This window comes from Oncorhynchus gorbuscha, linkage group LG19, assembly GCF_021184085.1.
Source record: "Oncorhynchus gorbuscha isolate QuinsamMale2020 ecotype Even-year linkage group LG19, OgorEven_v1.0, whole genome shotgun sequence".
NCBI classification, from domain to species: Eukaryota; Metazoa; Chordata; class Actinopteri; order Salmoniformes; family Salmonidae; genus Oncorhynchus; species Oncorhynchus gorbuscha.
The window spans coordinates 54573261-54587509 of NC_060191.1; the positions used below are offsets into that span (position 1 = coordinate 54573261).

The 14249-nt window shown below is 41.2% G+C and overlaps 1 protein-coding gene across 2 annotated transcripts; it reads left to right on the forward strand.

Moving 5' to 3' along the window:
* The first annotated feature begins 5145 nt into the window (after window positions 1-5145).
* Window positions 5146-7654, forward strand: LOC124005623 (RNA-binding protein 7-like). Of its 2 annotated transcripts, none has more exons than XM_046315042.1 (5): window positions 5146-5361; window positions 5845-6007; window positions 6112-6193; window positions 6298-6373; window positions 6610-7654. In XM_046315042.1, exons 1-5 carry the CDS (start codon window positions 5269-5271, stop codon window positions 6955-6957), a joined length of 762 nt encoding a protein of 253 aa, XP_046170998.1. In that variant the 5' UTR covers window positions 5146-5268; the 3' UTR covers window positions 6958-7654. The 2 variants fall into 2 exon arrangements, with proteins under 2 accessions (XP_046170998.1, XP_046170997.1); XM_046315041.1 differs by having other exon boundaries at window positions 5149-5361; window positions 6592-7654.
* The last annotated feature ends 6595 nt before the right edge of the window (window positions 7655-14249 follow it).

Genomic DNA, 14249 nt, shown 5'->3' on the forward strand with positions numbered 1-14249 from the left:
TCTACCTACAGTTGAAGTCGTAAGTTTACATACACTTATGTTGAAGTAATTAAAACCTGTTTATCAACCACTCCACAAATTTCTTGTTAACAAACAATTGTTTTGGCAAGTCGGTTAGGACATCAACTTTGTGCATGACACAAGTAATTTTTCCAACAATTGTTTACAGACAGATTATTTCACTTCTAATTCACTGTATCACAATTCCAGTGGGTCAGAAGTTTACATACACTTAGCTGACTGTGCCATTAACTTATTGGTGACAGGGTGGCAGTATTGAGTAGCTTGGATGAATAAGGTGCCCAGAGTAAACTGCCTGCTACTCTGTCCCAGATGCTAATATATGCATATTATTAGTAGTATTGGATAGAAATCCCTCTGAAGTTCCTAAAACTATTTGAATGATGTCTGTGAGTATAACACAACTCATATGGCAGGCGGAAACCTGAGAAAAATCCAACCAGGAAGTGGGAAATCTGAGGCTTGTAGTTTTGTAACCCAGTCCCTATTGAATATACAGTGGGATATTGGTTATGTTGCACTTCCTAAGGCTTCCACTAGATGTCAACAGTCTTTAGAATGTTGTTTGAGGCTTCTACTGTGAAGTGGGACCGAATGAGAGAGGAATGAGTCAGAGGTCTGCCAGCATTCACGCGCTGATCATGCGCATTTCACATGAGAGGTATTCCTTTGCTGAAGACAAAGGAATTCTCCAGTTGGAATATTATTGAAGATTTATGTTAAAATCATCCTAAAGATTGATTCCATACATCGTTTGACAAGTTTCTATGGGCTGTAATGGAACTTTTTGCACTTTTTGTCCGATGTTCGGCTGGACCTGAATGCGCTTTTGGATTTGTTTACAAAACACTCTAACAAAAGAAGCTATTTGGACATATATGATGGACATTATCAAACAAAACAAACATTTATTGTGGAACTGCGATTCCTGGAAGTGCATTCTGATGAAGATCATCAAAGGTAAGTGAATATTTATAATGCTAATTTTGACTAGTTTTGACTACCCAATATGGCAGATATCTTTTTGGCTGCTTTGTTGTTTGAACAATGTACTCAGATAATTGCGTGGTTTGCTTTTTCCGCAAGTAAAAAGCGGTTGCATTAAGGAGAAGTATATCTCTAATTCCATGCATAACACTTGTATTTTCAACAACATTTATGAGGAGTATTTCTGTAAATAGATGTGGCTCTCTGCACAATCACTGCATGTTTTAGAACTACTGAACGTAACGCGCCAATGTAAAATTATATATATTTTAAATATAAAAATGCACTTTATCGAACAAAACATAAATCTATTGTGTAACATGAAGTCCTATGAGTCTCATCTGATGAAGATGATCAAAGGTTTGTGATTAATTTTATCTCTATTTGTGCTTTTTGTGACTCCTCTCTTTGGCTGGAAAAATGGCTGTCTTTTTCTGTGAGGTGGTGGTGACCTAACATAATCGCTTGTGGTGCTTTCGTTATAAAATATTTTTGAAATCAGACACTGTGGCTGGATTAACGAGAATTTTATCTTTAAAATGGTGTAAAATACGTGTTTGCTTGAGGAATTTTAAATATGAGATTTTTGTTGTTTTGAATTTGGCGCCCTGCACTTTCACTGGCTGTTGGCGAGGTGGGACGCTACCATCCCACATATCCAAGAGAGGTTTTAAACAGCTTGGAAAATTCCAGAAAATTATGTCATGGCTTTATAAATTCTGACATCCTTTGAGTCAATTGGAGGTGGACCTGTAGATGTATTTCAAGGCCTACGTTTAAAATCAGTGCCTCTTTGCTTAACATCATGGGGAAATCAAAAGAAATCAGCCAAGACCTCAGAAAATTAATTGTAGACCTCCACAAGTCTTGTTCATCCTTGGGAGCTATTTCCAAATGCCAGTAGGTATCACATTCATCTGTACAAACAATAGCAAGTAAGTATAAACACCATGGGACCACGCAGCTGTCATACCACTCAGGAAGGAGACGCATTCTGTCTCCTAGAGATTAACGTACTTTGGTGCAAAAAGTGCAAATCAATCCCAGAACAACAGCAAAGGACCTTGTAAAGATACTGGAGGAAACAGGTACAAAAGTATCTATAGCCACAGTAAAACGAGTCCGATATCAACATAACCTGAAAGGCCGCTCAACAAGGAAGAAGCCTCTGCTCCAAAACCACCATAAAAAAAGTCAGACTGCGGTTTGCAACTGCACATGGGGATAAAGATCATACTTTTTGGAGAAATGTCCTCTGGTCTTATGAAACAAAAATAAAACTGTTTGACCATTGTTACATTTGGAGGAAAAATGAGGAGGCTTGCAGGCCAAAGAACACCAATCCAACCGTGAAGCACGGGGGTGGCAGTATCATGTTGTGGGGTTGCTTTGCAGCAGGAGGGACTGGTGAACTTCACAAAATAGATGGTATCATGAGGTAGGAAAATTATGTGGATATATTGAAGCAACATCTCCAGACATCAGTCAGGAAGTTAAAGCTTGGTCGCAAATGGGTCTTCCAAATGGACAATGACCCCACGCATACTTCCAAAGTTGTGACAAAATGATTTAAGGACAACAAAGTCAAGGTATTGGAGTGGCCATCACCAACCTTGACCTCAATCCTATAGAAAATGTGTGGGCAGAACTGAAAAAGCTGGTGCGAGTAAGGAGGCATACAAACCTGACTCAGTTCTGTCAGGAGAAATTGGCCAAAATACACCAAATTTATTGTGGGAAGCTTGTGGAAGGCTACCCGAAACGTTTGACCCACGTTAAACAATTTAAAGGCAATGTTACCAAATACTAATTGAGTGTATGTAAACTTCTGACCCGCTGGGAATGTGATGAAAGCTGAAATAAATCATTCTCTCTACTATTATTCTGACATTTCACATTCTTAAAATAAAGTGGTGATTCTAACTGACCTAAGACAGATCATTTTTACTAGGATTAAATGTCAGGAATTGTGAAACACTAAGTTTAAATGTATTTGGCTAAGGTGTACTTCAACTGTACATCTACATATTACTTCAACTAACACGTGCACATTGTCTCTGTGTCGGTACCCCCCTGTATATAGTCTCGATATTGTTATTTTACTGCTGCTCTTTAATTCCTTGTTACTTTTATTTCTTATTCTTATCTGTATTTTTTAAAACTGCATTGTTGGTTAGGGGCTCGTAAGTAAGCATTTCACTGTAAGGTTGTTACACCTGTTACACCTGTTGTATTCGGCGCAAGTGACTAATACAATTTGATATTATCGTAAGTATTAACTGATCGTACAATAACATATGAATTGGATGATGTTAATGTTTCATATGTCTTAAAGGATGTCTTATTATATGTCTTTCTCTGAGACCAGGTTGCTTGTTGTGTCACAACAAAGGAGAATTAGGGGTAGAATTTAGGTTGGTGAGGTGAACTAACAACAAAGGTTTGGATAATTTATGTGAAAGATTAGGGGATCTAAAACAAATTTGGGTAGTTGAATTACGTAGTAGGTTAGGTTTTACATTTAGAATAAGTGTTAGGAGAAAGGTTAGCTAAAATGTTACAGTTGTTTTCACTGTGTATTCATTTCTCATGTCACTATTTTTTTAAATCTATATATATATATATATCTTTATCTTATCTCTGCATTGTTGGAAAAGGACCCGTACATAAGCATTTCACTGTTAGGCTACCCTTTTTTTTTACGGCAAATGTGACAAATAAAATTTGATTTGATTCCCTGGCACGACTAGAAAACAACACCATTAGATTGCTAGAAGGTACGGATTACTCCCACCCATCCTCCCTGACCAACTTCCCTACATTCCTTTCTTTATAGACCATTAGTATGTGTCTTAAGTCTTGGAGCTGTTAATCTGTCTTAAAGTATATTTCATATGACTCTGAGGTCAGGATGAGTTATCACCAGTGTATTGGTTTCACACCTTGCCACCGGCACATCGGAAAGCCGTGGACAGTCAATCAAATCAATCAATCAAGCCCTTTTTACATCAGCAGATTTCACAAAGTGCTTATACATAAACCCAGCCTAAAACCCCAAAGAGCAAGCAATGCAGATGTAGAAGCACAGTGAAAGGGAAAAACTCCCTAGAAAGGTAGGAACCTAGGAAGACAACCTAGAGAGGAACCAGGCTCAGAGAGGTGGCCAGTCCTCTTCTTGCTGTGCCGGTGGAGATTCTAAGAGTACATGGCCATTAAGGGTAGATTATTCTTCAAGATGTTCAAACGTTCATAGATGACCAAAAGGCTTACATGATAATCACAGTGGTTATAGAGGGTGCAACAGATCAGCACCTAAGGAGTAAATGTCCGTTGGCTTTTCATAGGCGAGAATTTAGAGATCCAGGGAGGCTCAAGAATCCTTGAATGATGTTTAGCGTGTTGTAACATTCAGTAAATACAAACATGACAGGAAGCTAATAGGGGTGAGGCTCATGTGTACTCAACTAATGACATGTTGTTATTTGCAGTGGTGTAGTAAGTACTTTACTATTTATATTTTTGACTACTTTTATTTCACTACATTCCTAAAGAAAAGTATGTACCATACATTGATTGTCCTGACACCCAAAAGTACTAATTTAATTTGCAATGCTTAGCAGGACAGGAAAATGGTCTAATGCACACACTTATCAAGAGAATATCCCTGGTCATCCCTGCTGTCTCTAATCTGGCGAATTTACTAAACACATGCTTTGTTTTTAAATGATGTCTGACTGTTGGAGAGTGTATGGTACATACTTTTCTTTCGGAATGTAGTGAAGTAAAAGTAGTCAAAAATATAAATAGTAAACAATCTGTACATTAAAAAATGGTGCCATCTGGTTTGCTTAATATAAGGAATTTGAAATGATTTATACTTTTACTTTTGATAAGGAAGTATATTTTAACAAAGACATTTACTTTTGATACCTATATGTAAAAACATTTTATTTTATTTTATTTACTTTTACTCAAGTAGGATTTTACTGGGTGACTTTCACTTCAGTTATTTTCAATCTTTACTTGTACTTTAATATGACAATTAGGTCATTTTTCCACCACTGGTATATTTGATGGCATGCCCTTGTTTTTAACCAGAGCTCAATGGCATATGTCGCAAAACATCTTGGTTATTGCAACTCGAGTTAACGAATGATGGCAGTTTTACTTTACGGTCGTACCACGGAACAACTGTATAAAAAACGTGCATTGTAATTTGTTTACATACTGATAAAGTGCATTAGATATCATTAAAGCAAGATGGGAGTAGCGGATGAAGCAGACCGGACTCTCTTTGTTGGAAATTTGGATCCAAAAGTGACGGAAGAACTTTTATTCGAGCTCTTTTTACAGGTGCAGTAGCTTTGAACTATCTAGATACGACATAGCTAATGTTAGCTAGCTAAATGAATTGCGATCATTTCTCTAACTTATTCGACAAATAATGATGGAAGCTTCTGACCCGTGTAATTATCTAGCTATCCAGATCAATATTGTTCATTCAGCCTTAGCTAGCTAACTACCTACTAGTATGCAGCAACGACGTTAGCTAGCTATATTAGCGAACACATATCTAGCTCTGGTCCATTGTACGACAACTACAGGTTGCCTCTGATCTGTTGCTTTTCATAGATCCCCAGCGCACAGGGTTTCGTTTCTCCAAAACACGAAATAAAACACTTGAGCAGGCCCCGGATTGCACATGCAGTTCAGATCCGATGCATCCGCATGGACCAGAGCTAGCTAGCACACAAAGTCCGCGAGCACAGTGGCTAACTTTTAAAATATTTTACAGTTGTGTTCTCCATCGTCTGTTTTGTCTTCTCTTTGGCGCAGGCAGGACCTATGTTCAAAGTGAAAATTCCAAAAGACAATGATGGAAAACAGAAAGCGTTTGGATTTGTCTGTTTCAAGCATGAGGTGTCTGTACCCTATGGCATGAACCTGCTCAATGGGGCAACTCTATTTGGAAGAACTCTCAAAGTACAGTTCAGAGCAGGTAAACTAATGTAAACCCCATACTAGTCATATAAATTGATTTGCTAATGTTTTACTAGGGTCTGCCTGCAATTGAAATGTCATTATTTGGGTAAATATTTACAGGGAGCAGTCACATTAACAGCCCAGGGAACTCCCAGAATCAAAGCCCTGTGAATACTCCCAATCCACATGGGGCTGGGGGCAGGTATGTTGTAACATAATGCAAAATAGTATGCATATGTAGGGAGTGTATTGTGCATCAATAGCCTCTATTTGTCTGTGATATAGAATGACATTTTTCTTGTGCAGATATGACAAGAGCCCAGACCAGGGGTCCATCCAGAGGACCTTCTCCTCTCCTGATAGTCTGCAGAGACAGGCAATGGTGAGCATACCTTCATCCACTGACATTACTCTTGTCAAACCATTCAATTACTCACTATCCTCATCTCCAGTAGTGACACTTATGTCACATTGTTGCGACGTGAACCTGCAAGTAACCATTTCATTGTATCCTGAGCATATGACAAACTGTACTACATAGTGGCCTGTATCATGATCATTTAACCAGTTGACATGGATCAGTAAAAGTGAATTCAACAGATGAACAACATGTGGCAGATGCAGCAGCTCCTGGGCGTGAATGGAGGTTTCCCAGCCGGCGGCATCGGGCTTCTGGGGCAGCCACCACCACAGCAGCTACAGAGTGGTGGAGGTGGTGGGTCCTGGCAACAGGACAGCTCCTCACCTCGAGGCAACAGGCAGGGGTACCAGCAGGACAGCGGCAGGGACCAGCGCTACCCAGGAGGCTCTGAAACTGGCTCCAACCGGCACCACCGCAGCCAGCGGGATGACCAGCGAGGTGAACACTATCACCATGATGACAGGAGCGGGAGCAGCGGAGGTGGCCGTAGCAGAGATGACAGGTGGAGGGACGGCTCCAGAGATGGTCGGTGGAGACGATACTGATGCACTATGGACATTAAGGACTATTGTGAATATTTTTCACTTTAAAGGACCTATATTTTATAATTTTACAGGATGCCACACTCAATGTGTAAATCCTGATCATATTGAGGGAAAAAAAACACAATTACAAGCTCAGGAGATGCGTTGTTTTTAAATAATCTGTTAGTCATATGTTTAGGATAATGACTTTATTTTTTAAATACACTGCACTGTGTCCAAGTAAAAACAAGATTGATTTATTTTTAATTACCAATGAGGTTTTCCAGTTTTACTGTGACAAATTGAAAAAAATGTATCGGGAGATGAATATGCTTTTCATACCATCCTCTGGAGAATTGTTAAATCTGATTATTATACCCCTTAGAAGGGGCAGTTGTCTTTTTTTTTTTTTTGAAAAGCTGAGCCGTTTGTCAAGAATTGGTATTTAATTTCTACAAGGTATGGTGCTCAACTGTTTGTGGTAAATTGCTCAGGTATTTAAACAATTAGGGAACTATTTCAGCTATGTAATCTAATTCCACCCGCAGCACTCTATAGGCTGAAATTTACTGTGACATTTGTTTCTTATCTTACAACTTTAAATGGCAATGTGATTTTTGGATTAGTCTATTTTAAATTTGAGGACTTTACAATTGTAAGATACCCAACAGGTTCCATGTACATGTGAAACATTGGCATAAAAATAATTTGTCTACCATTTTTCTCTTTTTTTTCCTTCTGTTTACAGGAAAAGCATTACTCTGAAAACATCTATTGAAATGTTACTACAACTGGTACTTCTTACAGATGTGCCAGAGGTCACAGATGTGAACTATGCAGTTAATCACGCACACATGCCTGACTCATCTGTCTTTTAATGGGCCATGTGTAACCATTATGCTTATGCAGTGGGTTAGAAAGTAATCTGCAGGTTGTGCCACACACACCCCTTTATTGACGCAGGAAGATGACCAAGCCAACTGTAGTCGACTCTATTTAGCATGCTCATTTAAGTAAGGTCTATATCTTTGGCACTAACTGCTTACAAAGTCAAGTTACAAAGTGTGACAGCTATTCTATGCAATCTAACTTGTCAAGATGGTGGAACAAATCATATCATTGCTGACATGTATCATTGACGTGTCACCTTTCCATCACTTGAGCAACCAAATTAGGTGTTATTTATGGTAGGCTGTATCGTTAATGCCTGGTCACCTTTGGATATGATTAAACAATTTTTCAGCCATGGAATTAGTTTAACTTTGGGCATTGTTTTAGCCCAGGCTTGAAACCTCATGTTACAATTAGTGGCCCTGCTGTATGTGATGCCCTTTGAAAAGGTTTGCGTACAACAAAGTGCCTGCTGAAATCCCTTAATGTACATGTTGAGGTCATAGTATACCCTTCCAAAAGTGCTTAGGCCGCTAACAACTGCTCCCATTATGTATCAACATGTACATCCCCCATAATGCTCTGGGTCCAAAGGTGGAAGTGCATTTGCTCCCACTACACTACATCCTTTGTCTTGCTTAATCTGGAAAGTGTCAGATTCCGCTCTGATGTTTGGAAGTGGCTCTAATGAAGAGTATCCTCAGTTCCCTGTCACAGGCAGTACTGGCAAGGCTGTAATTACCCTTGCTGGCTGGGGCCTAACTGTTTTAATTGATTGATCTGCTTGGCGTCTCTAGCACTAGAGCAGACGGATTAGAGGCACAGTCAGTGGCCGCTCCTGTGTGGATTTATAGACTGATGCGTCATGCCCATAGGGGGTACGGGTACATACTGCCTCAGATTTGTCTTGTTTAACAACAAAAAATACATTTTTGTTTCTATATAATACTACTGCCACCTAGGAATTTTATGAAGTTTTTATTATTATTATTATTATAAGTTTAGCCCAGATAGGTTCCCAATCTCCCAACCTCATAACTAGATACCAATAATCCATCTCAGGCTATCGTCAAACTATCTGGCAAGGTTGGTAGACATTAGAAAAACAGGCAATTACTAAATGTACTTAAGACTCACATTCCTTTCAATCTTTTACCCAGATTTTAGCAAAGAAGTATATCTTATTTTTTTAAATAACCAGTCAAGAGGATATCGACTGCTCAAGAGGTATGCTTCGATATGCAGAAAAAATGCATTTTTTAAAAACTTGAACTTAATGATTATGGCTCTAGATTGCAGGAAAAAGCTGTTTCAAGTGAAAAATGCTAAATTTAAAAATGTACAGATGGTGCCGACCAGATAGTCCAGCCATCCTCGCACACTTTGTGCCACCTCAGATTTTCTGGGGTGCATGATGCGCCTTTATATAGAATCACACCCCTTTCCCTTCCATCCCTGCAGCCCAGGATTCTGGTTCCATCAACTCAAATCCTTGCACTCAGGTTGCAGGGTTCATTGGTGCCAAATTATCCAAACCCCCAATGTACCCAAAACCCATTGAGACCCCCCCCCCCCCCGCAATCCAGCCTCCCAACTTTAAAGACAGCAGCAGCCTCTCACAGTTGTTCTCATCCTTTCCCTTTGATCAATCCATCAAACCCAAAAGAGCCCAATCTTTCCCATGCTGAGCTCCATGTTTTCTTCCCCATAATCCTTCACACTTTGAACATGGCGGCTGTGATCTACATAGGGTCTGCAGTAGCGGTGCATGGGTAAAATCACTGGGGAAGCCAACTCCACCCCCCAAAAAAATCATATTACAACCTATGTGTTGTGATAATTACATTGTTTGCTCTATGACCTGTTAATTCCTTGTGACCGTGATAGACAATGCATTCGGAAAGTATTCAGATCCCTTAGCTTTTTCCACATTTTGTTACTTTACAGCCTTATTGTAAAATGGATTCAAGTCTTTTGTTTTTTTCTCATCGATATTCACACAATAAAAATTGGAGTCCATCTGTGGTAAATTCAATTGATTGGAAATTATTTGGAAAGGCACACACCTGTCTCTATCAGGTCCCACAGTTGACAGTGTATGTCAGAGCAAAAACAAAGCCATAAGTTTGAAGGAATTTTCCGGATTGTGTCGAGGCACAGATCTGGGGAAGGGTACCAAAACATTTCTGCAGCATTGAAGGTCCCCAAGAACACAGTGGCCTCCATCGTTCTTAAATGGAAGAAGTTTGGAACTTCCAAAACTCTTCCTAAAGTTGGCTGCCCCGCCAAACTGAGCTATCGTGGAGAAGGGCCTTGGTCAGAGAGGTGACCAAGAACCGATGGTCACACTAACAGAGCTCCTCTGTGGTGATGGGAAAACTTTCCAGAAGGACAATCATCTCTGCAGCACTCCACCAATCAGGCCTTTAAAAAATATATATTTCAACTTTATTTAACCAGGTAGGCTAGTTGAGAACAAGTTCTCACTTAGAACCTCAACCTGGCCAAGATAGAGCAAAGCAGTGTGACCAAAAAACTACACAGGATTACAAATGGAATAAACAAACATACAGTCAATAGAAAATTTTTATATACAGTGTGTGCAAATGAGGTAAGATAAGAGAGGTAAGGCAATAAATAGGCCATAGTGGCGAAATAATTACAATTTAGCAATTAAACACTGGAGTGAATGATGTGCAGAAGATAAATGTGCAAGTAGAGATACTGGGTGCAAAGGAGCAAAAAAATCTAATAAACAAATAACAGTATGGGGATGAGGTAGTTGGATGGGCTATGTACAGTTGCAATGATCTGTAAGCTGCTCTGACAGCTGGTGCTTAACGTTAGTGAGGGAGATATGAGTCTCCAGCTTCAGTGATTTTTGCAATTCGTTCCAGTCATTGGCAGCAGAGAACTGGAAGGAAAGGCGGCCAAAGGAGGAATTGGCTTTGCGGGTGACCAGTGAAATATACCTGCTGGAGTGCGTGCTGCTATGGTGACAAGTGAGCTGAGATAAGGCAGGGCTTTACCAAGCAAAGACTTATAGATGACCTGGAGCCAGTGGGTTTGGTGACAAATTTTTTCATTTTAATTGTACCTTTATTTAACCAGGCATGTCAGTTAAGAACACATCCTTATTTACAATGACAGCCTGGGAACAGTGGGTTAACTGCCTGATCAGGGGCAGAACGACAGATTTGTACCTTGTCAGCTCAGGGGTTTGAACTCACAATCTTCCAGTTACTAGTCCAACACTCTAACCACTAGGCTACCCTGCCACCCCAGGAGCAAGGGCCAGCCAACGAGAGCGTACAGGTTGCAGTGGTGGGTAGTATATGGGGCTTTGGTGACAAAATGGATGGCACCGTGATAGACCGCATCCAATTTTCTGAGTAGAGTGTTGGAGGCTATTTTGTAAATGACATCGCCAATGTCAAGGACTGGTAGGATGGTCAGTTTTATGAGGGGTATGTTTAGCAGCATGAGTGAAGGAGGCTTTTTTGCAAAATAGGAAGCAAATTAGAGATTTCATTTTGGATTGGAGATGCTTGATGTGAGTCTGGAAGGAGATTTTACAGTCTCACCAGACACCTAAGTATTTGTAGTTGTCCACATATTCTAAGTCTGAACCGTCCAGAGTAGTGATGCTGGACGGGCGGATAGGTGCGGGCAGCAATTGGTTGAAGAGCATCCATTTAGTTTTACTTGCATTTAAGAGCAGTTGGAGGCCACGGAAGGAGAGTTGTATGGTATTGAAGCTTGTCTGGAGGTTAGTTAACACAGTGTCCAAAGAGGGGCCAGAAGTATACAGAATGGTGTCGTCTGCGTATAGTTGGGTCGGAGAATCACCAGCAGCAAGAGCGACATCATTGATGTATACAGAGAAGAGAGTTGGCCCGAGAATTGAACCCTGTGGCTCCCCATAGAGACTGTCAGAGGTCCGAACAACAGGCCCTCCCATTTGACACACTGAACTCTGTCTGAGAAGTAGTTGGTGAACCAGGCGAGGCAGTCATCTGAGAAACCGAGGCTGTTGAATCTGCCGAAAAAGAATGTGGTGATTGACGAGTCAAAAGCCTTGGCCTGGTCAATGAATACAGCTGCACAGTATTGCCTCTTATCGATGGCGGATATGATATTGTTTAGGACCTTAAGTGTGGCTGAGGTGCACCCATGACCAGCTCGGAAACCAGATTGCATAGCGGAGAAGGTACAGTGGGATTTGAAATGGTCGGTGATCTGTGTTAACTTGGCGTTCGAAAACCTTAGAAAGGCAGGGTAGGATAAATATAGGTCTGTAGCAGTTTGGGTCTAGATTGTCTCCCCCTTTGAAGAGGGGGATGCCCACAGCAGCTTTCCAATCTTTGGTGATCTCGGGCGATACGAATGAGAGGTTGAACAGGCTAGTAATAGAGGTTGCAACAATCTCGGCAGATCATTTTAGAAAGAGAGGGTCCAGATTGTCTAGCCCGACTGATTTGTAGGGGTCCAGATTTTGCAGATCTCTCAGAACATCAGCTATCTGGATTTGGGTGAAAGAGAAATGGGGAGGCTTGGGCAAGTTGCTGTGGGGGGTGCAGGGCTGTTGACGGGGTAGGGGTAGCCAGGTGGAACGCATGGCCAGCTGTAGAAAAATGCTTGTTGAAATTCTAAAATATCATGGATTTATCGATGGTGACAGTCTTTCCTAGCCTCAGTGCAGTGGGCAGCTGGGAGGAGGTGCTCTTATTCTCCATGGACTTTACAGTGTCCCAGAACTTTTTGGAGTTTGTGCTAAAGGATGCAAACTTCTGTTTGAAAAACATAGACTTTTCTTTCCTAACTGCCTGTGTAAATTGTTTCCTAACATCCCTGAAAAGTTGCATATCGCGGGGGCTATTCGATTCTAATGCAGTACGCCACAGGATGTTTTTGTGCTGGTCAAGGACAGGCAGGTCTGGAGTGAATCAAGGGCTATATCTGTTCCTGGTTCTAATTTCTTTGAATGGGGCATGCTTATTTAAGGTGAGGAAAGCACTTTTAAAGAATAACCAGGCATCCTCTACTGACGGGATGGGGTCAATATCCTTCCAGGTTACCCGGGCCAGGTCGATTAGAAAGGCCTGCACGCTGAAGTCTTTAAGGGAGCGTTTGATAGTGATGAGGGGCGGTCATTTGACCACAGACCTATTACGGACGCAGGTAATGAGATCCTGGTTCAAGACAGCAGAGGTGTATTTGGAGGGAAGGTTAGGATGATATGAGGGTGCCCTATATTTACGGATTTGGAGTTGTACCTGGTAGGTTCATGTACCTGGTAGGTTCAATAATTTGTGTGAGATTGAGGACATCAAGCTTAGATTGTAAGCATGTCCCAGTTTAGGTTGCCTAACAGCACGAGCTCTGAAGATACATGGGGGGAAATCAATTCACATATGGTGTCCAGGGCACAGCTGGGGGCAGAAGGTGGTCTATAGCAAGCGGCAACGGTGAGACACTTGTTTCTGGAAAGGTGGATTTTTAAAAGTAGAAGCTCAAATTGTTTGGGCACAGACCTGGATAGTAAGACAGAACTCTGCCTTTATAGTAGAGTGGCCAGACGTTAGTCACTCCTCAGTAAAAGGCACATGACAGCCCGCTTGGAGTTTGCCAAAAGGCACCTAAAGGACTCTCAGACCATGAGAAACAAGATTCTCTGGTCTGATGAAACCAAGATTAAACTCTTTGTCCTGAATGCCAAGCGTCATGTCTGGAGGAAACCTGGCACCATCCCTATGGTGAAGCATGGTGGTGGCATCATCATGCTGTGGGGATGTTTCTCAGTAGGTAGGGACTGGGAGACTTTCAGGATCGAAGCAAAGATAAACGGAGCAAAATACAGAGAGATCCTTGATGAAAACTGGGGCGAAGGTTCACCTTCCAACAAGACATCAACCCAAAGCACACAGCCAAGGCAACGCAGGAGTAGCTTCGGGACTGTAATATTTGTGTTGTGGAGAAATGACCAGGCAGGAGACGGGAGTACATTTAGTTTTCGTTTAGTCAAAACCCCTCGTGCTCTACAGTTCGCGGCACCCCAGTGCGCATGTGCATTTCCTATTAGGTGTAGTAACGTAACACTGCCGTAATGCATTACTGCTTAGTAACAGCACAGTAACTAATATAAACAGATGTAGATCCCAGATACTACAGGCTTGAACCCGATTGAATATCTCTAGAGACCTGAAAATAGCTGTGCAGCGATGCTCCCCATCCAACCTGACTGAGCTTGAGAGAATTTGCAGAGAAGAATGGGAGAAACTCCCCAAATACAGATGTGCCGAGCTTGTAGCGTCATACTCAATAAGATTTGAGGCTGTAATCTCTGGCAAAGGTGCTTCAACAAAGTATTGAGTAAAGGGTCTGAATACTTATGTAAATGTGATATTTCAGTTTTTTTCTCC

What these genes read in the sequence shown, in the direction of transcription:
- LOC124005623 (XM_046315041.1), top strand. Translation starts at nt 5,269, where the DNA reads ATGGGAGTAGCGGATGAAGCAGACCGGACTCTCTTTGTTGGAAATTTG. An exon ending in TATTCGAGCTCTTTTTACAG is followed by an intron (nt 5,362 to 5,844) that starts GTGCAGTAGCTT and finishes TCTTTGGCGCAG; the next exon opens with GCAGGACCTATGTTCAAAGT. An exon ending in CAAAGTACAGTTCAGAGCAG is followed by an intron (nt 6,008 to 6,111) that starts GTAAACTAATGT and finishes AAATATTTACAG; the next exon opens with GGAGCAGTCACATTAACAGC.